This window comes from Fusarium keratoplasticum, chromosome 3 (assembly GCF_025433545.1).
Source record: "Fusarium keratoplasticum isolate Fu6.1 chromosome 3, whole genome shotgun sequence".
Lineage (NCBI taxonomy): Eukaryota > Fungi > Ascomycota > Sordariomycetes > Hypocreales > Nectriaceae > Fusarium > Fusarium keratoplasticum.
The window spans coordinates 975,703-998,574 of record NC_070531.1 but is presented as its reverse complement, the minus strand read 5'-3'; the positions used below and the strand labels follow the sequence as shown (position 1 = coordinate 998,574).

At 53.1% G+C, this 22,872-nt stretch overlaps 4 protein-coding genes across 4 annotated transcripts; 2 read left to right on the top strand and 2 right to left on the bottom strand.

Moving 5' to 3' along the window:
• Positions 1-804: 804 nt before the first annotated feature.
• NCS57_00370700 (uncharacterized protein) lies at positions 805-1,557 on the top strand (the record flags this gene model as incomplete). The annotated part of the gene is made up of 1 exon (XM_053053692.1): positions 805-1,557. The coding sequence occupies one exon, from the start codon at positions 805-807 to the stop codon at positions 1,555-1,557; it is 753 nt and encodes a 250-aa protein (XP_052915852.1).
• Positions 1,558-4,568: 3,011 nt separating this feature from the next.
• Positions 4,569-5,843, bottom strand: NCS57_00370600 (uncharacterized protein; the record flags this gene model as incomplete). Its single annotated transcript, XM_053053691.1, has 1 exon — positions 4,569-5,843. One exon carries the CDS (start codon positions 5,841-5,843, stop codon positions 4,569-4,571), a length of 1,275 nt encoding a protein of 424 aa, XP_052915851.1.
• A 10,818-nt stretch (positions 5,844-16,661) lies between these two features.
• Positions 16,662-20,926, bottom strand: NCS57_00370500 (uncharacterized protein; the record flags this gene model as incomplete). Its single annotated transcript, XM_053053690.1, has 10 exons — positions 16,662-16,688; positions 16,739-17,178; positions 17,228-17,942; positions 17,984-18,970; positions 19,222-19,720; positions 19,767-19,861; positions 19,912-20,473; positions 20,520-20,606; positions 20,675-20,766; positions 20,816-20,926. The coding sequence occupies 10 exons, from the start codon at positions 20,924-20,926 to the stop codon at positions 16,662-16,664; spliced, it is 3,615 nt and encodes a 1,204-aa protein (XP_052915850.1).
• Positions 20,927-21,476: 550 nt separating this feature from the next.
• NCS57_00370400 (uncharacterized protein) lies at positions 21,477-22,345 on the top strand (the record flags this gene model as incomplete). The annotated part of the gene is made up of 4 exons (XM_053053689.1): positions 21,477-21,541; positions 21,622-21,791; positions 21,846-22,203; positions 22,228-22,345. 4 exons carry the CDS (start codon positions 21,477-21,479, stop codon positions 22,343-22,345), a joined length of 711 nt encoding a protein of 236 aa, XP_052915849.1.
• Between the last annotated feature and the right edge of the window lie 527 nt (positions 22,346-22,872).

The window sequence follows — 22,872 nt, the reverse complement described above, 5'->3', positions numbered from 1 at the left end:
GCCGCGTGGGATTGGCCAAGTCTGGGTGGGCTCAGCTCGGTCCGGAACAGAGTCTTGTTCCGTGAATGTGATGAAAAACACCAAGATTCAAGGGATACGCGTCGCTCACTGCAGTTTTTTCCCTGATTCGTTTTGTTTGGCCTTGGTGAGGTGAAGCTGGATGTCACGCATCATCGGATTTTTGGCGCAGCGGCCAACGCGTGCTTAGTCATCGGGCTGGCTGCATATCCTTGTTCAGCTGAGGAGGCTGGTGAAGTCTGTGATTTTGGGGGAGAAAGCTGAAATAAGTGATTGAGCTAATGGAAGTGATGAGACATTCCGGTATAAATGGGGAGGACATATGGAGGTAGGTAGATAGGCTATACTGAGGTGATGGGAATGATTCGTTCGACGAGTCGACAAATACCTCATTCTACAAGGTTCATCTAGCGACCGTCTAGAATCATTCCCGAGATACGACAAGAAACGGTTTCAAGGGCAAACAACGTTCACGATTCTAGACATTCCAGTAACGGTATCTTTTTATAGAAACTAAGTTGTGATAGTCCGGTTATGGTTGTGAGTTGTGCCAGTCAGACTCTTCAAACACACCCCGAAACAAACCATCGCATGGCAAATCTACGATTGCAATTGTTCCAGTTCTACTTCAAGTAATGGCATTCTTCATTCTCCATGGTCAGAGGTTGCGGGGATTCGATAAGTGGAGGTAGTTATCCCGACGATCACGTCTTCGCCCTAATGCATCAACTTGAACTGAGCATCAACATCAACTCACCCTAGACTTCCATCCAACCCACGGATACAATGACTCCCTCTTTGGAACAAGATCAGAAGAAACTCCTCGAAATTCTGCAGACCAAGACCTGGTTCGGCTTTGATCTCGACGATACCCTCCACGAGTTCCGCCGGGCCAGCCGAGCTGCAGTAACTCACTGCCTCACTCGGATATCCAACGAAAACCCTCACATCAAAATCGAGAACCTTCAAGAACAGTATCAGATAATACTCAAACAAGGAACTGCAAGCGCATTCACGGATGGAAAGACCTCTCACGACTACCGTCGGGAACGCTTCGGTGCAACACTGAGTCATTTCGAACTCAATCATGACTCGATCGAAGAGTTACTACAAGACTACGAACGGGTTCTAGTCGAGAACCTGACTCTCAAACCCGGTGCATTTTTCCTACTCAAGGCCATCAAAGAATCTGGTAGAAGGATTACCGTCATCACAGAAGGCCCGCAGGACGCCCAAGAGCGGGCCGTTCGGGACCTGGGGATCGCCAGCTACATCGACTTCCTAGCAACGACCAACCGTTTTGGCGTGGCCAAGACGTCGGGGCTCTTTGGAAAAGTTTTAAAACATCTTGACATTCAGCCTAGTGATATTGTATATGTTGGAGACTCAAAGGAGCGAGACGTTGAGCCTGCGACCCAGGAGGGGATTTATACGATCCACCTGCGGGAGGATCAGACAGTGTCACTCGCTTTAAATCCTCCAAGCATCAACTCTTTAGAAGTTCTTGCACAACTTGTACCGTTATTTGGTCATATATAAAGTCTGATTATTGGCTTGGGCAATTTATTGATCAATCTACGCATCCAAAGATAATTAAACAACATGCCTATATCACATCTCCTCCATACCCTACACAAACTCAACCAAATCCGATGTCCCGGACTGACACCCCATGATCCAAACACATTCATGTCGTTCGCCGGCAAATTCCCAATAAAGCCATCTACCCCAGCCTTCCTACTTATTCAGTATCAAATCAAGTTACACGCCCAGCAAACAAAACCACAAACAGCTGAGAATCCGTGTCACCCCAACACAATTAACCATCCCTGACACACAAACTCAGACCTTGCAATAGCCACAATCGAGGCCAGAAACCTGTACTCTTTCCATCTAATAATATCCAGAATCCATGTCCCTGCACAACCACAGCTGACGTTATCCAGCGATGGAACCCCCTCCCCCTCCTTCACGATTCGGTCCGCACGCCAAGCCTCTCGCAGCTTGGGTACGGATACAGGCGGTTACATGTGAACAGCCACCCCAACGTGCAACCCAAAGTCTCGCGCGGGGTCGTGAATTTTTTGGCAAAGAATAACCGAATACACTGTGAGTGAGGCTATATCCCTGCCCATCATCACACGCCAGCCTCCAAGAAACAAGAGCAAAAGAAACGTGCAAGCGCCCGGATTGGGAGAGAACCAGGGTGTACCAGTTCAGCCCTTGTTCTTTTCTGGTGTGAACATTGGCGTGTAGACGACGCACATGGACAGCAATGTGTGCTGTCACATCACAGACATGGCTTAAGGAGGGGTCACAGAGTCTGGGATTGGGCACTTGGGATCCGGGAACTTTTCTTGCACGCCCAACGAGTCCGTCCCAGCCCTGCGTTATTCCTTCCAGTGTACAGTGCAATCCTTCTCGAGTCAGGCTGGCTGGGAAGAAATCACGCATCGTTGTTTGAGCCTAGAAACTTTACTGCAGCTTCTCCCTTCTGGGACGGGTATCTCACCCCCTTGCGTAGTCCACCAAAACTGCACGACATTCTCACTGTGAAAAAGAGATCCTTCTCGCCCCCAACCCAACACGTGGGATAGATGGCCCTAATAGCCGCTCGCTGCACACCCACACCGGGTCGGCTCTCCATCCCGTCACAACGCGCCCGGTGTCACCGTCTCCCCCTCCCCAACCTCCTCTAAATCCGGCGGCGGGACATTCATCCCCCCGCTCAAGCACACAAAACCCAGGCCGTGCGTAGAAAAAGCTAATAACGACAGAGGGCGGGGAGCAAGGCCCGTGGCTTGTCTGTGTGTTTTGAATCAAGGCACGGGATAAAAGACAAAAAAGCAAAGCAGGATAATAAGCGAAGCAGTTCGTAACGGAGCGAGATATCCGAAAGGTGGCGTTGTATCGAGTCAAGATGTGAATGTCAAGGAAATCAAGTTCAATCTCGACACAAGCCAGCACCGCGACATGTTAATATACCATCAAACCTCACCTTTCGCTGAAGAATTCTTTCCATCTGAAACCAATTCCAATTTCCCCTTCAACGTCGCAAATCCTACCCATCGAGAAGCACATGCTAACAAAGTTTCACCCGTTCCACAAGTTACATTCCAGTACCGCCGAGCGCGCGCAAGCACAAAATTCGACACTCGCAAGAGTAAAAGAGGCGTTAGACTGCCGTGCAAGTGAAACAACGCAACACTCTGTAGTTTGGCTCCCTTGCCTTTCTCAAAGCGGTTTGCAATTACATCACGCCCTCTGGATGAAAACGGCTTCCTTTCGAAAAAAAAAAAGAAGAGAGACAGCGGCCGACCCCGCGACCCATGACCTGCATGACGCAGCCCTCCAGGGGTCGTCCGTCCACTCATGACCTCATGGTTTCCCTCCCCCAGCAAAAGAGAAGTCGGATCGTCACCCCCAGCGGCACGCCGCTGCAAGACCAAGATGCTTGCCTGGAACCAAGCCAGATGCGTGCATTGCCGGTCTGGTTTTAGTTCCTCCTCGGCACACGCGGGGTTCTCCCACCGGGAACGAGAGGGGGTATCACCAAAGAAAAAATCAGGTTGTTATTTGAACCATGCGTTCAATGAGTCGACGGCTTTCTTCGTGATCCGACGGTTGGGATCAGTAAGACCACGACGTCGAATGTTGGCTAGGCTTCATGTCATGATCAAGGTAAGGATTAAACGAAAAAGTCACATCACAATGAGTCAGAAGCGAAAGGGACACAACAAGGTTAAGATAAGTTTGCAATTTTTTTCGAAATAATTAGAATCATCCCATAATGTCCAAGCTCTGAAAATGGTATAATCAAGTCAATCAAAAACAAACAAGCCAATTCCATGGCTCCCCCAACTCCTTCATGCTCACATTGTTGCATGATACATTTCCCTTTCCTATCCATCAATGAGGAACATTTGTAAAGACAACGAAACCTCCATATTACCGTGTAGTAATGTCGTGTTCCATCCCGATCTAAGTGCGAATCACTTTTGATATCCCAACGCGCTGATCCCAAGCAAAAAGATCCAAGCTCCAAAAGACAAAATCCAAAACGAAAATCAAATCCTTTCCACTTCTTCTCCGTGACAAAATGTCGTTTTTCACCTCTCCAACTGCTCGCGTCCTTCCAAACGGAAAAAACATTGTGGGTATCTCTAATTGGAAAAAAGTCCCCGTGATATCGATGCCCTCCTCCGCGCGCGCGTTCGCATTGGTGGTAGTACAGGTCGCCCCGTGATTCTTTCTGGAATTGTTCCGGTAGACAAGTCAAGAGAAAAGAAACCGCTTCCCCGGGACGAGGTAGAGACGTTAAAGTAAAAAATCGGAAATCCATGTGGCGGGGAGTCCATTGGAGATCCAGGAATGTGAGGTAGTGGTACAGTTTGAGCGGGCCATCCAATCCGGCGAGTATGAGGGGGATGTGATCACTGGCCGGCGTCAAAAGACTCCTCGGGTATAGTAGATGTGGGTATGGTTAAGTGAGAACAGGAAACAACAGGGCCAAGTCCTGGGTAATCCTGTGGGGGTGTAATGTGGTCCGCTTATTTGGTAGGGTTCCGGAGAATCTCCTCGCAGTTGGCGTCGAACCGGAGGTTGAAGAGTCTCACGCTCTGCATGAACTTCTCAGTCTTGTCAAGCTCACGGTCACGGCCAAAGAGGGTCTCGACAAATTCGACACCGGCGTTCTTGCCAAGGCCAGCCTGCTTCCTCTTGGCGGCCTTGAGCATGGGGGCCTCACAGGCCTTGAGGAGGGCACGGAGCTTCTCGGTGAGGCGCTCTCCGGACTCAATGAACTCGTCAACGAGGTCCCGGTTCTCGGCGCTGCGAACTCGACCGACAGTCTCCTCAGCTCGCTTGACCTTGCCGGCAAGCTGGATAAGAAGAAGCCACAGCTCGCCGGCCATGTCAGAGATGGGGGTGGCAGGGCCCTGGTGGTAGACAGTCCAGTCGTAGATCCACTTTCCAAGGCTGTTGGCGTCAAAGACACTGCCTAGCAGCAGAATGGGCTCCTCGCTGGGGTCCCAGTTCTTGAGTGAGTATCCAGCCGGGATGCGGTGCTTCCGGGCATCGGCATCGGTGGCCTTGGGGGTGGCCGGGGCAGCAGGCTTGGCGCGGTGGGAGCTGGCTGGGCGCACGGTCTGGGGACGCGGTGGAGGGACAGCGGTGGAGGAGCGACGGCTGTGGCCGAAGCTGGTAGGAGGTCGAGGTTGGGGCGACTGCTGGTACATGGGAGGCATCTGCTCACGAGAGTTGTAAGGCTCGTCGTAGATGGCGGCGGAGGCGGCACCCTGCAGGTAGTCGTCGTAATTAGTGTACCATCCCCGATCATCATCAACAAGTTCTCGTGTGTAGAAGGCGGATCTGCGGTGATGATGGTTCTTGGAACGGGACTGTGCAGGAAGCACATAGGTGTGTCCCAGAGCCTCGATGATCTCGTCCTCGTCGGATTCTCCATATGGGGTGGAAGCCCGGACATAGGTAAACGAGAATCGGCGGTCGCGCTTGGAGCGCGGAGATGACCCGGAAGGCCTGCGCGACGAAGAAGTAGTTTTGGGACTCACATCTGCCGTGCTATATTGCCCGATGCTGTTGTAGCGAGGGGAGTCCTTGGGGGGACGCGGACTGAAATCACCCTGCTGGGAGTAGCTGTTGAAGCGTCCATGGGCCGCTCGAGTCGCTGGTCGCCGTGGCGTCTGCTCGGCGGTCCAGGTCGGCCTCGGCGAAGGGGTGGGGGTTGCGGACGACATCCTCGAGTAGACGCTGTCGTAGTCGTGGATCGGCGTCGATCCAGGAGTTCGTGGAGAAGGGTAACTCATGATCTTGTGGTGTGGCGATGCCCAACTGACATCCGCTTTCAAGACTTGCATAGAACAACTGCTGCTCTCCTCCCAATCTCCCACAGTTGTCTGGTGTGTTGGTTTTTTCGATGCGCGGGTTCTTTTTCGCGTTTTTTTGTTCTTTTTCTTTTTTAGTATGTGAGTGGTAGATGCGGTGCAAAGTTCGTCAAATCTGCATATAAGCAGTAATCAACGGTCAGGTTGCGCCGGGGAAGAGACGCCCGAGAGGAGGTGATCGGCCAGCCCGTCACCTCGGTATGTAGTCGGAAGAGAAGAGGTTAGAGTAGTGTCTTGCGGCGGCGAACATGACCAATGGGTATTTTATCCTTTCCCCAACGAGGAAATCGAAACCAAATCCCGTAGAACCTGGTCGTTGTGTCGAGAAGGCGCTGGACGCTTCGAGAGCCCCAGCTTGGAGGTTGGTTGGAAAAAAGAGCGATGACGTCGGCACTGGATGTGCTGGCGAGGCTGAGATATGTTGCTTTGGGGGAAACTGGGTGATTGGCAAGCGCCAAGATACTGGAAAGAGAGGAGGAAAGGAGGGTAGAGCGGGAGGTGGTCGAGATATATATTGTCACGGTCGTGGGAGATTGTGTGCGGCCTCTGTGGGCACCGTTTTTCTCCCAAGCCTGCCTAGCGGAAGGCGACAAGGATCCGGTAATGGAGGGAGGGGCCTAGCCGGCATGCAGCAGGGGGACTGAGAGACAGACAAGGGTGTGTGCGCTAAATAGGGGCAGGGATGCTCTCTAAAGGGCCGCCCGGGGTGGGAGTGTGTGAGACAGGGGTGCAGGGGGGCCCGGCTCTTGCAGTCTCTTCACTTGCACTCCCTCCTTTTATCCTTTTTCTTGGTCTCTTGGTGACTGATGTCTTGTATGACTTTTCCCAAGCCTGAGAAACAAGAGCAATTCGTTGCTCGTGACGTCTAGAATGAACTGGCAAATGTGACTGAGTGAGGCTGTGTCGAGATAGAGTCAACCTCCGTATTGCGCGTATTGCTAATCTGGGTGTGCGATGAGCAAGGCTTAGTCACATTCTGCAGCCTCTCATCAGCACAAGCAAAAGGATTGGCAACGTGTCTGTTTTTCGCGCCGCACTGTCTTCTCTCTCGGAGCTTGTTTGGCGAAATGACGGTGGACGGTGACGCAGTCCGTACAGTACTAGGTAGCGTACCGGGAGTCCGCTGCAGGGCGCTGTGCTGCGGCCAAGTTTCGTTGGCTCTTTTTTCTCTCTCAGGATTTGTTGTGGATGGCTGTGTTTTTTTCTTTTCGACACCCTATTGTTTCCGTAACCCAATCTCTTTGGTTGGGCTCGATAATTCGTGAATCATCCAGATCCCACGCGCAATTATGAGTCAGTGCCCTTGGATCACTCGTCAGCTAATTCAGGCCTTGTATGGCGAGAGGCGAAAAGAGATGCGAAAAAGGGGTAGAGATAGAATCAACAGATAGAGCCAGCGATAGGCTCAACGGGAACGAGACAGCCTCGTGAAAAGGAGGCAGCGCAAAAATGGAAGCTGGTAAAAATGGTGACTGATTGCAGCAACGGATCCGACTCGCTCAAGGTTCAGCTGGGAATCATGGGGGTGGGCATAGCGCTGCAATGTCCGGAGGGTGCTCTGTCTCTCAACAGACAGACAACAACAAACACCTCCGTCCCCTGAAGTGTACACCCACAACGCACACAATTAAAAATTTTCGCCTCTCTTCTGTCACTTTTTGCTGCTGTTTCCTCATACTTCTTTTTTGCTTCGTCTTCTCTCTTACGAATTGAAACCAGCCATCTGAACGAGGGAGAGACACCTGCAAGGATGGACAAGGGAAAAAACTGCGAACTGAGCGGATCCTGCGACTCCAAAAAAGAAAGCAGAGGAGGGCCACAGAAAAGTTTTCGAGAAAAATAATATAAAAAATAAAAATATTACCGTACTTGTGGATGGCGGGGTCGAGTGCCGGCCATTGATTTCTTTTTCCTTAACTGGCTTGCTCTGGGCTTCGTCTCTCCCCTGGCTCGAGGTTGTCAATAACAGACGCCTCGCCAGAAAAGGTCACCTTGGGGCGGAACAATGGACTTTTTCTCAACTCCACTGAAGTGCCAGTCAATTTACCGGCGGGGAGTAAGCGAGATTGACGGCCTGGATCCAAATCCCAACGTCCGCGGTCCCGGATGCCCGCAAGTCTGTTCCGGTGAAAAATTTTCCTTCTCCTTGGGCTTCTAGGCGCGCGCCGGCGGCAACAGACCCAACAGGGGTGCACGGCGGAAGACGGAGCAGCGCCGGGGGACGAAGCGGCTCGGTGTGATTCAGAGCCAGACAGGGCGCTCGGTAGGTAGGTTGTTACACCCCCTGGAAGGAATCCTGGACTGCGAGATGTTAGTCTCTTGCCTGCTGGGCCGTCTGCGAGATGTGTTGATGTTGAATTTTTTCGGTGGCTTTCAGGGAAGAAGAACGAGGTGCGCACGGGAATACGAGCTGACGCAACAGCACCGTCAATAGAAACAAGGGTACGAGATGCGATGGCCTGGGGACACGGATCTTCTAGAGTCTGTGGCCCTGGCCCTCGTAACCCATGCAAACACTCACTCAAGCCCGGCCCTTAATAGACTTGGACTACACAAGTGCGACGCGAGGCTGGCAAAGGCTACCCAGCAGTCGTAGCGCCGCCAGCCGAGTCAGTTCGTGAGTGGTTGGGTGTCGCAAGGCAGCCGTGTGAAACCCACCCGTTGCTAGGGCTCGACGTTTATAGGCAACGACAATGTCAACAAGGCTGGAATGAGCGACCGCAGAACAGAGGCGAGACAGCAATAGAGTTGCGAGTGTCGATGCCTCGAGAGGCACGCGTGCCTGGTTGGGTTGCCAGGCTGCCAGCGATGATGCTGATCAACTGAGTTAATGGCACGGCCAAGCGGTGATGCCTTCCAATGTCCCGGGAGAGACGGTGGCGGCTAAAGTGACGACTGCGACAGCGATCGATATCAAACCAAGACGTGGCGGAGAATTAACGTTGTTTTGGTGTTTGCCTCCGCCAGGCAGAGACGACGATGATGACAACTCCGCAAGAGATGGAGTTGCGGAAGGCACGGATGAAACCAAGACGGGATGGGGTTCCAACTCCAGTTCCAGGGAAGGTGCTGCCCGGTCGAGCTTTATCAATCTGCCTCAGGTTCTCCCCACCATCTTGGACCATCCATCACACGCTCATGTCCGTGTCGCACTCGCAGGCAAGGCGCGCAGATGCTACATCATCAGCCAGAGCCTGGTGGTGTCGTGCATCTTATCTTATTCGCTTCGCTCGGCGGTCCATGCATGCAATGCTCGCTCGCCTTGTGACAGGTCCTCCTCTACGAGAGAAGCACAGCCCTCACGCTGCACCACGACCACCGTGAAGATTCCAGCTGCCAATCGGTGCAAGTCGTCAACGAGCGAGGCTTCGATCCGAGAGCGCACCTTTTTCCAATCGCGGCCATCATCTTGCGCATGTGATGAACCCCTCCACAAGCGAGCAGTCCAGGTCGAGCTTACGAATCCGGAAAGATACGGAGGCTTTCTTTTTTTCTTGCTTCTTTTCGATTTCTTCCTCTCAAAGATTCCTGATTCCTGAGGTTCTCCCGTACAACCCGGTCGCAAGCTCTTCTTGGTCCAGCCTTTGTCCGGCGTGCTCCGTTCTCCGATACCGAATCTACCAGGGATCCTCCGCTCGGTACTACGATGGCAAATATCGAGTTACATGATCCAACACCCAACATCGCGACAAAGAGAAGGCGAGGTTGGAGGTCCATGGTCCCCTTGCATTAGTGAGCAGCGAGCGCATCGGCTGCCTCGTGGAGGAGAGACCTTCCAAAGTTCGACATCATCGCCACCGATCTGATGCTTGCAAACTGCAACATGCCGGAAAGGAAACCAGATTGGCTCTAGACAACTTCTCCGCACGGCGGGGGACAGAACAGGATGGAGACATCGTGCATCGAGGTGCGCTCCGTCGGTACTGGGCAGTGGACGACTGGAGAGCGGCAGCGGAGAAGACACACGTCAAAACCCTGCACCGGAGCGGCGGCTCGCGAATAGGGTCGTTTCCAGCAGTCTACGACACTGAGACTAACGACACCAAGACCTCCTTCCCAGAGATGGACAAGCGTGCCCCCGAGCCGCAGCTGTCGACCCCGACTCCTCCGTTTCCATCCATCCATCCATTCACCCATTCGCCGACCCCCCTATCCCCCAGTCAATTCCGTCCGCATCTTTCCCAGTCGAGACTGCGCTAGTTCGTCTGGCCGCTGAAGACTTTCAAAAAGTCTCTAGTCCTGTCATCTTGACCTGCGACACACAACGTAGTCTATCCTGATCAGTCAACAAGTGAATCGGCGCTACTTCATGTCACGCACGTCAACCACAGGCCTCCCGTCTTGGTACTTGACAACACGAGGAGGGGTAGCAGGAAAGGGAGACTGCGCCGCCTCCAGGAATCACCTTTTTCTCCCGTGTATTCGAGTCGGCCGAGATGGGCCTCGGCCCTTGCTCCCTGTCTGTGCGACTTGAATAGGGTGTTGGAGCTGGCATCTGCTCTTCATCTCCCCGGCATGCCATGATGATTGGCTACGATACCGCAGCAAAAGCAGGATTCGGAATGGAAGTCGTGTCTCACCGGCTCACCGTCTCGGCCCATCTCAGATTCCATGCCATGACCATCTCTCATTTCGTCTCAGATCTGGCTGGCAATTTTTCTAGGACTCCTTTTGCGTCTGTGGCCAAGATCTGTAAAATGCCAGCTAACCTCTCAGGCCCCCTGCGTCATGTTTTACTCTACAGACAAGACACAGCGAGGAGGAGCTCATGGAACGCCTGAGCAAACGTCAAGTCGACGCTGCCAATACCCAGACATGTCTCTGGAATAAATGTGTCTGCGGTCGATACCACAAGACTGCCAGTACTCTAGGGTATCGACTCTTATTGTCGCTCAAGCTCTGACGGTTCTGAGGCATCCTCCAAGCTTATTACGAGCGTCGGCGCTTTGTCCTACCCTACTCTCAACAACATCCGGGATCCTAGAAGACTCATTATCCGGCTCTGGTTCTCATTACCCACTCATTACCAAACCTGCTCTTTGCTGCTGGGGGATGACCGGACCGAAGATTGCCTGCGCCCCGGACACAGGGAGCCAGGGTTCAGATCAAAAACACCCATGGAAATGTCATGGATAGGGCTTGCATGCCCGACGATGGGACGGAGACCAGGGGATGGAGAGAAAATTCCTGGAGCCGGAGCATGGAGCTGGAGAGCAAGTGCCCGCAGCTTGTCAGCCGCAGGGACAGAGCCCGTGGTCAAGGCTAGGGGGGCACTCTCACATCAAGTCCATCCAGACTTGTCCAGGGACCCTGACTACCCGCCCAGGGTGCCCCATGCGCTGAGACGGCGTGCCTGCGTCCCAGAAGTCGGTCACTGAGGTTTAGCGGCCTTTTCCACCCAGCGATATGCCCTAATGCACCCACAGTGACAGCGGCCCAGCGATCCAGACACGGTGGACGGCAGACGGAGGAGTCGATGGGACGCGGGGACGAGATGCTGGCCTTCCAGAGGCTCGACACCCTCTCCAGAGGGCCTGGATGTTTGTTCAGTGGATGCGCGGACAGCGGATCGCAGCCGGAGGAGTCCACAGCTACACCAATATTACCCATCCTCAACCCCAGTCCTGTCCTCTGCGAGATTGGCAACCAGAGAGAGGGCTCGATATTTTTTGCCATGTGCTTTTTTATTATGTGTGTGCGTCCGTGTGCGAGGGGCGCCCACAATCTGAATCGTCAAAATCCGTCATTTTGCAGATTTTTCTCGACAAGGGTTTGTTTTCCACCGTCGAAGGGCCATGGGCGTCACCCGCAACAACACCAAGACAACGACAACAACAATGCCAACACAACCCTAAATAAGGGTTGACGATGCAACCGTACAGTGCCCACGCACAGTCTCTGGTCGAGGACCCGGCGGCTCGGTCTGAGCTCCCTTCACCTTTGCCTCAAGTCGCTAGGCCCGAGATTAGGACCAGAGACGATGGGTCGACGGATCAAGGACACCCTAGCCGGCGGGAAACACACCCCTTGCACGCCCCTCTCCGTTGGGCCCGGCCGGTAATGATAAAATCGCGGCCCAACGCGACGACGCAATTATCCTGCTGGGCACCATGTTTCATACGCTAATAATAAGAAGGAAGCGGGCAACGACGCAATCACGCCTTGCCCATGTCACGGCGAGTCCCTGTCGGCATGTGGTGCACAGCCGGATCTAAGGTAAATTATCTAGGACTATCCATCTCAGGATACGGACGACGATGGTCATGGCTGTTCCTGTACGGCTCACTTGATGCGGGAGGCACAAGAACCTACAGAGTAAACCTCGACAAGTCTTGTCTGGGTTAATAACCACGCCCTGTTTCGGTTGGGTTACACTCGTCCGAGGTTTGAGTTTTCCTTTTGATGCTCATCATTTGAATTGGAAGGACTCGGAACAGTAAAAGAAACGAAGGAAGGGAAAAAAAAAGCCACAGCCTCGGGGCTTGCTTGTGTCTTTGCGCCCTGCAACGGTCCAAGCTGACGGATGGACGTCTAACGCTTGCAACGCACACGCCCTTACAGCTTATTACCACATGCGTGCTCGGAGTAAGGGCCCGGGTCGACGACGATGGGCCTTGTTGTTGGCCTGTCGAAATGGAATTCCATCCCCATTCCCATCCTTGTCCCCATGCAGTCCTGTCTGTCCTGGATAGATCCTGGCCGGCCGGCAATCCTGGTCGAAAAGTTCGGACATGATTTTTTTTTTTTCTTCCTCTTTCTGTTGCATTTTCCTTTTCACCAGAGCTTCTGCCTTGTGCAATGTCGTCCTTTGCCGAGGGATTCATTACGGCAGCCTCGCGGTTTGTCATCCTCTGAGATGATAGATCCATGTCATGGAATGGCAACCTGTTGCTCCATGCTTGACGGTCGGCAATCCACAGCACTGCGGTGAGGTACAGTCTAGGACGGGACCTTTGTCGGCCTTGTTCAACGTCGTCGCGCCATGGCATCGCTTGTTGAAAGTGGATGAGCGGGTGACTCATAGAGCGCTTCGCTTGTTGCTGGCAATGGTTGTTAGGGTGGTTGCTGTCATGAAAATCTGCACCTTGCTGCTTGTGCCTCCCAACGAAGGTCTGGCTGCTGTATTCATGTCCAAACAAATGCGTCCGCCCCGTCATATCGGTCCCGCCATGCACCCCAAGATGGATGCCGATTGGCATCCACACCGCACACAGCCTGGCAGAGACACGTCGCTGGGTGCATGCTGATGGGATGGTCAGAAGAAGGGCGACAAAGAATAGCACCGGAATGGAACAGCAAGGACCCCCGGCGTGTAAGTCGGTGGGAAGGTCAAAGAGCCTTGGAAACCACCCAGATCGGGTCCCACCAAACTTCTGTTCTGCGGACTTTGATATCCAAAACCCTGGGCAGACCGCTGCGAAGGCCACACGGGACACACAGACGCACACAGGACACTGCTTGTTGGTGTGTTCCCCGTCTACCCTAACCCAACGGCCGCTCTCGATTCGCTCCCTTGACCGAAAAGAAAAGCTCCAACAACAACAAAGGCCGTCGACCCTGTTTACCCCTCCAAAAATAGGGCCCTTGACAAGCGACGGCCCTTCCAGGTTCCCCTCGGTGTTTTGCCCCTCCTCCAGCAGCCAGCCAGCCTACTGCGGACACATGCGCGCACTACGGTAGCCCAGCCCAGGCAGGTTGGCGATTTGACCTTCTCCTCACCGACTCTTTTGGAGACAAAGAGACGAAGGCCGTTGCCCGGCTGCGCGCCGACGATGGATGCGCCATCGCGGGGCCTTGTTGGAGACGGGCCGCTTTGGTGAGCGACAGGCCAGGCCAGGCAGCGCTTCAAGGAAGACAAGGACTCTTGGACCAGCTGAAAGTGGTGGCCCCGGCATGCAGCTCCCCGGCCCCGATTCCTGATACCGACGTGGACGTCAAATGGGCCAAGGCTGAAGGCATACATGGACGCAAGTTGGCAGCACAGTGACGTATGCAGGATGCCTCCCACAGATTCTAGGTCCTGGCCTTTCTTCAGTGGACGGCGCTGAGATGGGATAGATTGCGGCCTCTGGCAGGAGTGAGGCATCCCTGTGCCTGAGGGATCCTATCAGCTCCTTGGCCAAGGTTGTTTCAAGTTCCAGCGACGGGAGCAGATGCAGCCCTTGACTAACATGCTACATGCCCAAGCGCCAAAGATCTCGACACCGCCAAAAGACAAGCTCTAATAAATTTTACTCTTGCAGCTGCGGTTCGGAAGCTGGATGCAGCGCCCGGGCGATGGCGTCGACAGGGGTGGATAGAATGGATATCATGACGGACATTGCTTTTTCGCACATTAGAAAAAGATGCACCATGGGAGAATTTTCCTTTCCTCGGCAGAGAAGGACGTTCCGAAGGGGGGCGTGTTTGCGATCTGGATTCCATTAGGGCAAAAGAACGCAGGCTGCATGCATATCGACAATGAGAGGAAAAGAGGGTCTCTCTTGCAGTGCAGGTTGCACTCCCGCCCGTGAGATGGATGAGTGAGAGGGAAAATTTTTGTACTGTGCCGGTTTGGAGCAGCAATGTCCAATCCGAGTTCTGATGGGATGCATCACGATGGAGTCGCATCTGGCACGTGTCGGTGACGAAAGAGAGGAAGCTCCCTTCTGACCCGGAAGTCCCGTGCTCGCCATCCAAGGATGATAAGAGTCATCCGCTGCGCAGGGCAAGAGTAAAGAACAGCCCCTCCAGTTCAAGGCTCAGACGCGTTCATGCCCAGCGGAGCGAGGTACGAGTGGTGTGTGAGTGAGATGCTAAGTGGTGTTGTCTGCGTTGTCAACTCGAGATGGAGGGCCCAGGAGGGGTCTCCCGGAGGCGGCCGTGGACAAGTAGATTGGGGTCGGGAGCCAATGGGCGGGATATCGAGGGTTGCAGTCAACGGCGGCATCTGCACGCCGGGAGCCAGGACTGCTTCTGTTCCCGCTCCCACGTCACATCTCGACCGGGCATTCTTTCGGTTGAGCCAATAGAGATGGCTCCTCCAGCAAAAGGCAAGGGCCGGTTGACGAGCCCTGGGCAGGGCAAGGCAATTGGGGACGGGCATGAGTAACCCTATACCACAACATTTTTGGATGAAAATGCCATAACTGGACGAGATGATGTCTCATGTTCCAGTTTACAGTGGGAAAAGTCTAGACCTGTAAAACACACTCGGAGCCGCAGGTCCTAAAACTGCAGCAAGCAGCATGCGGCAAGTGTGGTCTGTCTGTCTGCTTGCCAAGTCTCAGCTTTCAGCGCTTAAAGATCAGTTGCCCGGCAAAGTCGCAGGCCTCAATTACTACGGCGCCTCCCTTGACTTGAGTTGCACCCTTCGGCCCAATCCGTAATCATGTTATTGTCAGAGACAAACACCACCACAAAATAAACATGTTCCCCACCGTTGTTGTCAAGCCACGTGGTTGACGCCTGTGGCTGTGCTGCCGGTACTGCTCAGCCACCTCGACCACTCGGCCGGGACCACCACCGCCACCCGATCTTGTTTCTCGCCCCCAATCCCGGAGTCCCGGGGGATCCACTTCGGGCGCGGCAGGTGATCGGGCCCTGCAGATTCGAATGCGCAACTCCCGGGTTCCCGGTTTTCTGGGTCTTTCCTTTCGGGAGCTGCTGGTTTATGCTTGCTTGGGCAGCGAGCGAGTGACGCAAGAGCTTTGAAATCAAATCTTGCTAATCAATAGATCTGGCTTGATGTGTTGGAGTACTCATCTTGGCACCCAACTCACATCTCTTATCTGGACAACATGTCCATGTCCTCTTTTTTTGCCGCCCTTCTTCCTGTTTCGCTTTCTTGCTGTGAGAGGCCTCTCGCTAGGATTAGGCATCTTTCGCCCCTCGTGAAATAACCACCAAGACCAACCTACGCCCTTTTTTTTTTTTGTCTGTTACTGCTATTGATTCGACGGACGCTGCTGCGTGAGTCACACCACTTCTCATCTCCGGGACCCGTGAAATTGCGCGGTTACCCTAGGGACACAGGCATCGCCACAAGACACGTCGCGCATATCGACGAATAGAGGCACTTCTTTCTTTTTGGGGGGTATTCAGGAGCGCGACTGATATTGGGGAGATGACTGGTCCATAAGTGTGCAAGGGGGCTGGGTAGGCAGCAGTCGAGACATTCACGATGACGCGAAAGGGCATATCGATCGCGACGCGTCCGCCTTGCAAGGCAGAAGTAAAGTGAAACGTCGAAAGGAGATTGGCTGGAGCGAGTTGCTTCACATGCAAGTTTCCTAGACGCAGCGTCCAATGCCATCTCGCGGGGTAAAAGGACTCAGACTGACGCCCGTCGGAGCAACATTTCACGGTCTTATGGTCTAGTGGCAAAGGTGTCAAGGGGCAGGTAGGACTTTTTCGCCGTCGGGGATCACGGATATGTAGCCGGAGGAGGCTGGGATGGTGATAGCGACACTCCCAGATGGAGAGTCTGAAAGGAGAAGGTCAGGAGGAATCTCTCGCACTGGGTTGAGAAGAGTCATCTTGGGATGTTGATGGCTGAGGCTCAAGGTAAGGCAGACACGGAGAGTCACGGGATGTAATCAGGAGGGATATAATAGACTCAGAATGGCTCATAATGATCACGGGATCCGAGAAGGAACGGAGAAGAGATGCTGGACGATGCTGCCTTGGATTATAGGTAACTCCTCTATTATGCGTACAATTTTCAGAAAGAACCCAAACAGCCCAGCTATGGAATCAAACCTACTGGTCAAGAGCCTGGTTTTGGCACTATTTTCTGGTTAGCACATAATTCTATCAGTCATTGATGTGAGACGTACCATCTGGTAATAGACACCTCTTTCCTTGAGGAGCTGTCCATGACTCCCCCTTTCAAGCACATGACCACCCTCACCAAAGACGTAGATAACATCAGCATTCTGCACCGTAGCAAGCCTATGAGCCACAGCAAACATGGTCCTCCCCTTTGCCGCGCGCTCAAAGGCTGCCTGGACGAGCCTCTCGCTCTCAGAGTCTAGAGAGCTGGTGGCTTCGTCGAGGAGGAGGACTTGGGGGTTGCGGATGAGGGCGCGGGCGATGGAGACGCGTTGCTTTTGGCCACCCGAGAGGGAGACGCCGCGGGAGCCGATGTTGGTGTTGTAGCCTTCGGGGAGGGAGGCGATGAAGTCGTGGATTGAAGCGTCGCGGTAGGCGGCGTGTAGTTGATCGTCGGTGATGGTGCTGGGGTCGATTCCAAGAAGGATATTATCTCGGAGTGTACCTGTTCCAGTTAGCAAGAGTATAGTGTTAGGTAGAGAGAGAGCACCGACCTTGGAAGAGAGTGGGCTCCTGGGCAACGAGAGACAGATGCTTGCGGTAAGTATAGATGTTGACATCTGAAATGTCCTTTCCATTGCAGAGGATCTGGCCCTTCTCGGGCTGGTAGAATCTCTCAAGCAAAGAAATGATGCTTGTTTTGCCACAACCTGAGGCACCGACCAAAGCAACAAACTTCCCCTTTTCTATAGTCGTGTTCAGCCCATTCAAAACGGGCGTCTTTCGACTAGCGTACCTCAAGCGGACATCCCGCAGCTCAATCGTGATGCCACCATCGGCATCAGGAATATCCCATTTACCGACAGGCTCCATCAAGCGAGACTCTCTCGCCTCCAGGATACGGTTCGATGCAGCAGCCGCTTGGGCAGCGTTGGGACCAAAGCTCAAGCTCTGGCCAAATCCCTTTGCGGCATTCATCATGGCCATCAGACACACAAAGAAACCCATGACGCCAATCTCTCCCTGAGTGAGGAGCCGACCGCCGCAGTAGAAAATGAGAGCTTGGCAGCCTAGAGTAGCGCTGTCAGAGAATCCGAGAAGAATGCTGACCCAGCGAGCTTTCTTGAATGCAGAAGAGACGTGGCCGTGGCATAGGTTTTCGAAGCGAGCAGATATAGAGTCCTCTAGGGTCAATGAGGAAACGGTTCGGAAGGCGTTGATAGCCTCTGATGCGAATTGTGAACTCTCGGCAAACACCTCGTCGTTCATCTTCCATACCGGAACCGGAGGTAGCCTGAAAAGACACACACCGGAATAACAGCAGCCATTGACACGAGGGCCATTACCAGACCGCCGATGACGTTGAAGACGGCGATGCAGACCTGGGCGATGCTGGTGCCCATGATCTCTTCAAGCTTCAGGGGGTCGTCCCTCACGCGTGAGACTAGTGTGCCATGGGAATGTCCGTCTTCGTCAAAGTACGCAGCTCGCTGGAAGATGAGCGAAGAAAAGCATTGCGTCTGGTACTTTGCCCGGATGAAGGATGCGACGCGGCCGGAGGAGATGAAGGTGAAGTAATAGGCGATGGCGGCAGAAGCTGCAAAAGCAGTCCACATAATACCCAGAAAGTCCACCTTGTCCATGAGCTTGGAGTGATCATCCTGGTACTTGAACAGATCGATGGATATGGAAAACATCCAGGCGTACAAGGGCTGCGCTGTACCAGCTGCCATAGAAGCGATGAAGGAGAAGATCATGAGGCCCCAGGAGGTCTTGGAGTCGAAGAAGAGCCGGCCAAAGCTTCCAAAGAAATCACGGCCCTTTCCACTTTTGTGCTTGTCGTATTGCAGGTGGTCGCCGTATTCAGAGACTGCATGACTCTTTTCGCGGCTGAGAGTGTCAATGTCTTCCGTGTCAAGCCCATCATATATGTCCTCCTCCGAACAGTCCCCAGAGGATAGAGCCTGAGCATTGACGAGGCCAGTGTAGACACCATCTGCAGAGATTAAACTCTCGTGTGTGCCAGACTCAACGACCTTGCCCTTCTTGAGAACCACGATGCGATCGGCGTTCTTGATGGTGGAGAGTCGATGGGCGATAATGATGGTCGTTCGACCTTTTGCAGCCTTGTTGAGGGCTTCCTGTACGATGCGCTCGCCGCGTACGTCAATTGCGCTAGTTGCTTCGTCGAGGATGAGGATGGAAGGTCTCTTGGCAATAGATCGCGCGATTGCGAGGCGTTGACTTTGGCCGCCGGAGAGTCCAGCGCCACCATCACCGACCTTTGTATCGTACCCCTAGAACAGACGGTTAGCTGAGATTTATGGCTTATCGTGTAAGTCTGAGACACATACCTGGGGAGCTTGTCAATAAACTCATCGGCAAAGGCCTCTTGACAGGCTTTCTTGACGAGCCCTCTCTTGACCTTTTCGGGCTCTTCCCCCCATCGAGACCCGATCAATCCTCGAGTGACATTCTCGTAGATTGTATAGTTGAACGAGAATGGCTCCTGCTGGACAAGGCTAATTTGCGATCACCACTACTTGACGTCGATCTCGTCAAGAGAATGGCCACAGGTCGTGACACTTCCCCGCAGCTCAACTGTGTCTCCAGTCTCTTGAAGTTCAACACCCCTGGAGTCATCGCCTTCGTCTCCCTTCTTCTTTTTGTACTCCTCAGCCTGTATAGCCTTGGCAATCACATACTGCTGCGTGAGGGAGTACCAACGCTCAATCAGGCCAACGATGGTGCTTTTCCTAGAGCCCGAGGGTCCCACGATGGCAGTGATCTTGCCAGCTTCGATGCGCAAGTCAAGCTCATCAAGAATCTTGACGTTGGGCCTGCTCGGGTACGCAAAGGTGACACCGCCAAAGATAATATCGTCCGTCGCAGATACCTGAGGCTCTCTAAGTGAGCCTCTCTCAGGTGCAGGTGCGTCGATGAGGGAGAAAAACTCGCAGGCGGCGAGGGAAGCTCTCCCTATAGCCTGCATGGGGGCTGAAACACAGTCCATGGAAAAGAAAATGGTGGTAAGGTTCATCAGGACACTGTTTTCGTTAGCTTTGATTGAGTTCAAGGTCATGGTGTTCTTACACAATGAGAACTCCGACATCATCTAGTCTGCCCTTGGTGAAGATCAGAGTACCATACCAGAACGTGAGGGCGACAGTGGCGAAGACACCAAAGAACTACAAGATTAGCATTTACTGTGTCTGGAACCAGTATTTCTGGGACTTACCGTCAAGGCAAATTGGAGTGACGTGAGTGGGCTTGTAGCTCGTGCGTGCTTCTTGGCCTCCTCGATTGAGGCACCATATCTGTCCACCATCTGCTGCTGCGCACCACATACCATAATCATGCGAATGCTAGCAAAAGCCTCGCTTGAGAGACCTGCTGCCTCTCCTTCCGACTGGGCTTGGCGAGCTTGGCCTTTGACGGTGAGGGGAAACAAGGTACCGACGATCAGGACGATGACAACAAAGCCGGACAAGGTGACGAGTGCCAGTTCCCAGTTCCAGGTCAAGGTCACGATAAGAGAAGCGATGATTAGAGAGGTGTATTCGATGAATGTGACGAGCTTCTCAGAAATGCCAATTTGTAGGGTGTTGCTGCTGGACGTGATGGTGCCGACGGCGTGGCCGGGTGGGAGAGAGTCGAGGACATGAATCGTCTGGTTGAAGAGGTGTCGAACATAGTGAAATCTGATAGCGGCTGAAATGCGAATACCAGTCATGTGGAATGAAAATCTGTGAATAGCGCTCAGGCTGAAACGGGCGATGAAGAGGGCAAACATGTAGAGACTATCGACGGTAAGCGGATGGATAAAAGTAGGGGGTGTCGACTTACCATAGCTTGTCGAGAGAGTCTCGGAACCCATCGAGGCCCTCGTTGATATCTCTGTTGGTAAAACTAGTGAATTCCCGACAAAGCTTCCTGTACCTTTGTTAACGAGGCAAACCCCATGATACTTGTGGTATCTCCACTTACCAAACACGACAAACATCATAGGCGTGGTGACTCCACAACCGATAGCAGCCACCACGCCAGAAGCATAGACGATGAGATCCCACTTGGTAGCATAAGAAAAGACACGCTTAAATCGTGAGCGAACATTCAATGCCTTGCGGAAAGGAGATGCTCACAACGTAGTCGTTGAAGGTAGCGGTCCGTTCAGGCGGGGGGATTTTCTTGGAGCTGCCCTCTGCAGTGGCAGCTTGGTCCCCAGAAAGAAGGTCCCGTTTATAAGATGCCATGGTGGAGCTGCTGCTGAAAAATAGAGCAAGAATCGAAGAAGAGTTGAATGAAAATGGTTGGGATTGGGGGTGATGTGATTAACAGCAAGGAAAGAAAGGATCGAGGGATGGTGGTGGGGGCACGGTGTGCAAGCAAATAGAAGACAAGAAAAACAGATATTAAAGGATAGTAAACGACTAAATGAATCGAGTTGGACGAGGGCAAATAATGCGTAGAAGGGGAAGAAGGAGAAAGATATAGTTGAGGCTAGACTCAAGCAAGCCCCTTCAAGTCACCATGTATCCCCCCTTATTACTAGCCCCTTCAAATTGATAAAAATGCATTGTTTTTCATTCCCAAATGAGTCACACTCGTGTCGATATTGTAAGTACTCTGTCATTCTTTTACTGGGAACATCTCAGATGGCGCGGCAGCGGGAAGCAAAAAGGTGACCGGGCAGAAGAGAGTTGGCATGGCCCCACGAGTCCTTCAACCTCGCCTCCCCCGATCAACGGACTAAGCAGTTTTGCTTCCACATCTTGACGGATTGTCTACCCCTAGCTTGCAGAAATGTCTAGCCCCTTGCACGTGGACAAGCCTAGGGCTTGCTCCAACTGTTCTCGGGCCAAGGCCAAGTGTGTTTGGCCGGCCTCGACGAATGTACTCGACAATTGCTGCAGGATCAAGAATATCCAACCGACTTACTCCTAGTCAGCCTCATACGAATGCGAAAAATCACGATCAAGGTGAACGATGCTTTTGGGAATACGGGCGATACACTCAGCGACAAAACTTCCGGGAGCGTTCGCGCAATAGTCGTTGCCTCGATACGAAACGAGCTAGATACATTTACCAACTCCTTGCCAGAGCATCTTCAGTCAAATCGTAGGTTTTCCCTACCACGGCTATATTCCGTCGTCTGCTAACTCAATTGCTTAGACCTCTTACGTAGCCACTGTGCTGCTGTTCGCGTACGCCTACTGGAGCCTGTTAACCACGGCAATAGGCACGATCCTCTTGAACCTACCCACCTGAGATGTCTCGTAATGTGGGATTGCTTGGAGAGCACCCATGCCCTCATCGACGCATTCCTCTTGACCCCAATCGAGTCCTACCCCTCCCTCATCTTTGTCTCAATCCTCCATCTCGCCCTCGCAATCATCAAAGCCTTTAGATTACTCTGCGTGGAAGATCAAGCCTGGGACCTGCACACTGTCCAAACCATGTACAACCTCCCAGACATCCTACAGATACTGAGCAAGCTGTTTGAGGAAGCCAGCCGCATCGGCAGACAGCGGTGAGGCAAAATGGCTAATGGTAGACCCCTGTTCTGCGAGTATGCCGAATCGTACAAGGGAATTGAGCAGTGGTACATGTCCAAGGTGGGCGCGGCTCATTCCGACTTAATGGACTCGGTGGTTGCACATGATAGGGATTAGTATAAGGGCTTTGATTTTTGGAACCAGCTATCTGACCTGACGTACGGAATTGGACCCTAGAATTGGGGTTATTCTTAGTTTACTTGAGGAATAATACTAAGATGACTTGGGTCTCAAAGATTGGCAAGAATCCTCTGAGCAGGCTCCGGCCGGCTCGGCTTGCATTGCTGTTCCCCAATTCCAACCCATGAATTAATTGCACAAAGTCGTGAAAACCATTGCAGATTCTTTCTCGGCGGTTCTTGCGAGTCATCAGCTTCACAGTAAGATGGGCATGACAGCAGTCGTCACGGTAGGCGGGCCTTACGAGAAGCTGGCGAGGGTGGGCGACGCTCACGAGAGAAACAAAGTTTCGGGGAGGATTTTAGACCTTCGAGGCGTTCTCCCCAACGACGCTGTTGCAGATAAGGCGAGGTTGCATATCATGGTTTGACACCACGTGGTCAACGATGCATGTGGCCATGGGCATCCAGGCAGCACTTACGGTGGCTGTCGACGGCTAACCATGGAAGATGAAAGAGGATCAA